Here is a 3,303-nt window from a genome sequence, read left to right on the forward strand (position 1 = left end):
TAAAATTGATATAATTTCACAGGTGGAAAAACATGCCTGATGAAGATCCCTAGAGATCGAAACGTTGCCTGTTAATAAATCCACTTCTGGAGCATTTAAGCCGTGTGCAGACACTCCTTTTTTTATTATATTAAACACTATTGTGTAGCACCTGTGGATTACCTTTGGATGTACGCGCCACTCCTATTTTTAACAGGTGGAAAACATGTCATATTTACACAAAGGTGATAATGTTAAGGACCAGTCCCATCCTGCTTATTCCGATCAGTGCTTAATATTACCATGAATAAATGAAGCATAGCAAGTAGCATCATCATCGTGCCTCACGCATGATCCGATCGATTCATTCTAATCCAATCACCATCGTTGTGTTCCTCTAGGATCAGAATGAGGTCCAACCCCCGCCACACAGAGGACCCTTCCCCCCCCTCACCCACACCGGCCCCGGGCCCCGTACCGTCCGGTGTCACGAGCACCTCCTGCTGACACGTGTCCTGGACGTTCACGGTGCAGTTCACCACGTAGTCCGGCAGGGAGCAGTCATGCGCCGCCTCCTCACACTGGTAGCACTGGATCTGCAGGCCCGCGCCTTGGGAGTCGGGACGCAGCGGAGGGTCAGGGTCGGAGCGGCGGTGCGGTGACACATTCATTCATTCATTCATTCATTCATTCATTCATTCATTCATTATTTTGTCTCAACGTCGTCGTGTTCAGAGAGACGGACGGAAAGAACCGCACGGGCCGCTGACGGTGACAAATGTCAAAGTAAAAGTCCCGTACGAGCCAGAGAAAAAGTCATGTTAACCCTGGAGGGCCGGTCATGTTAACGCGGGAGGGCCGGTCATGTTAACGCGGGAGGGCCGGTCATGTTAACCCTGGAGGGCCGGTCATGTTAACCCTGGAGGGCCGGTCATGTTAACCCTGGAGGGCCGGTCATGAAGGGGCGGGCTGCTAGGAACATGTGTCGCCTGGACTTCTCTGCCAAATGAACCAAATGATAAAGAACGGAAAGGCCCAATAGAAGCGCGGAAGGAGACGACGAGGAGCGTGACGAGGTGGAGGCAGTAGCGGCGCCAAAGAGTTATGATTGGGAGCTACGGGGAGGTCGTGTATAGCAGGGACGGAAGTACACCGACCCAGCGGCAGGTCACAGGGCCGGCTCAAAGTCCCGGGGTCCATATATGGTTGTTCCCCTTTCTACTGACACTTGGACTTATTGTCACTCTGGATAAAAGCGTCCGCTAAACGCCCTGAATGTAAATGAGGCGCAGAATCACACCTTTCTTCGGAGTGTGTGTGCGTTTGTGTGTGTGTGTGTGTGCGTGTGTGTGTGTGTGTGTGTGTGTGTGTTTGGGGGGGAGGGGGGGTCTAATAGAATAGACAACAGAACATATCTAGGCAAAGAGATCCGGACACGATATAATAATAATAATAATAATAATAATAATAATAATAATAATAATAATAATAATAATAATAATAATAATAATAATAGTAATAATAATAATAATAGTAATAATAACAGAAATAATAATATATAATAATAATATATATAATAATAGCATATATGCTATTATTGGTTATATGTATGCAACCAATTCTCCATTCCAATTAACCATTCTCGATGGTTATATGTATATAATAATATATATGTATATAATATATGTATATAACCATCGGGAATCCAACACAGCACAACCAATAAGAAGAAAGCATAATTAGTATATTCAATAGAATTGAAAACAAAAACAACTATTAAAGTTAAAAAAGGGGGCATTACGATTGCAATTTGCGGTCAGTGAAGGTTTCAAAGGAAACAACTTGACTTAAAAAGGTCGAAACGCATTGCCGAAGAGAAATGGAGAATCGAATGAAGAAAACACAGAGATCCGGACAGGGACCGAACGACGGGGGACAGAAACTCAGCATTCGTCCTACCTCTCGCCGGGAGAAGGACTGCGACCAACGAGGCGAGGAGAACCACGGCCATCCTCCCCTCTCACCGAGCACATCAGAGCACGGAGGTCCCACCGCCGCACCGCCCGGGGACCGGGTCCGGGTCCGGGGTCCGGGGTCCGGGGTCCGGGGTCCGGGGTCCGGGTCCGGGCTCTCCTGGGGACCCCGTCCGACTGCGGCTCAGCGTCCTGCTGATGAGCCTCGCGGGGGCTACAGTCAGCGGCGTCAGTCGTGGTCCAAACCCCCCCGCCGACCGGGGATCCGCGCGCTTCTACTGCTGTCTCAGGCGAACGCGGAAATAGTTTGAAGAGTGTGGAGCGCGTCCAACGCCGTGTGAGAGAGGAGAGAGAGAGAGGGAGAGAGAGAGGGAGAGAGAGAGAGAGAGAGAGAGAGAGAGAGGGAGATAGAGAGAGAGAGGGAGAGGGAGAGAGAGGGAGAGGGAGAGAGAGAGAGAGAGACCGAGAGATAGAGAGAGAGAGAGAGAGAGAGCACGTGCATTTCTTGTATTTAATATAATGTATTTTAATATAATGTATTTAATATTCACATTAACGTTTTTTATGTTTTTTTTTATGTTTATGCCATACCTTGAGCACACAAACGCACATGCACACACCAACACACACACATACACACACACACACGCACAAACACACACACACACACACACACACAAACGCACCCAGGTATCAAATGACAGGAGGCCAGTTGAGTTTAAAATATAGTTTAATTTATTGAGGAAGTGATGAGATCACATGTATGACCGGAGTGCGCTGAGGCAGCAGACCTGAGGAACGCGACTCCTATACTTAGAAAAATACACCGGTGAACCTCCGCTCATAGTAACGGCTCCATAGAAAACAGTTCAAAAACACAGCTGGCTTCGTCTCGTCGACCAATCGCATCGTGGCGCCACCGAGAAGGTTCTAGCAATGTCTGGGGAAGAAGGTGATCCAATGTACGGCTGTTACAGCTTTTCTCTGGATCAAAATCAAAGCCTTTCTGGACGATGCCCCCGGCTAGCGGTGAGTTCCTGCAGCGTCTGAGCGAGGCGGCGCGAGGGACGGGGACGGGGGGGACAGCTCGGTGGGGGGGGGGCTAGCGGCCTGTAGCTCATAGCGCTACAGGCCGCTAGTGTCGTTAGCGACCTGGCTGGTCAAGATGAGTGCTGAGCGGGACGCCCAGGGAGGAGGAGGGAGGAGGAGGAGGAGGAGGAGGAGGGGGAGGAGGAGGAGGAGAGGGAGGAGGAGGAGGAGGAGGAGGAGGGGAGGAGAGGAGGAGGGGGGAGGGGAGGAGGAGGAGGAGGGGAGGAGGAGGAGGAGGAGGGGAGGAGGGGGAGGAGGAGGA

At 50.3% G+C, this 3,303-nt stretch overlaps 1 protein-coding gene across 1 annotated transcript in view; it reads right to left on the reverse strand.

Annotated features, from left to right (window-relative positions):
* The window catches only part of LOC307075071 (ly6/PLAUR domain-containing protein 1-like), a 4,877-nt gene extending 2,772 nt beyond the window's left edge, over positions 1–2,105 (reverse strand). The window contains exons 1-2 of the mRNA XM_079735578.1: positions 1,939–2,105; positions 458–589 (exon numbers count right to left, since the gene is read on the reverse strand). Of these exons, the coding sequence (XP_079591704.1) occupies positions 458–589; positions 1,939–1,990 (184 nt within the window). The 5' untranslated portion in view covers positions 1,991–2,105. The remainder of the gene's footprint in view (positions 1–457; positions 590–1,938) is intronic.
* Positions 2,106–3,303: the final 1,198 nt, after the last annotated feature.

Source organism: Pollachius pollachius, assembly GCF_949987615.1.
Source record: "Pollachius pollachius genome assembly, chromosome: 4".
Taxonomy (NCBI): Eukaryota; Metazoa; Chordata; class Actinopteri; order Gadiformes; family Gadidae; genus Pollachius; species Pollachius pollachius.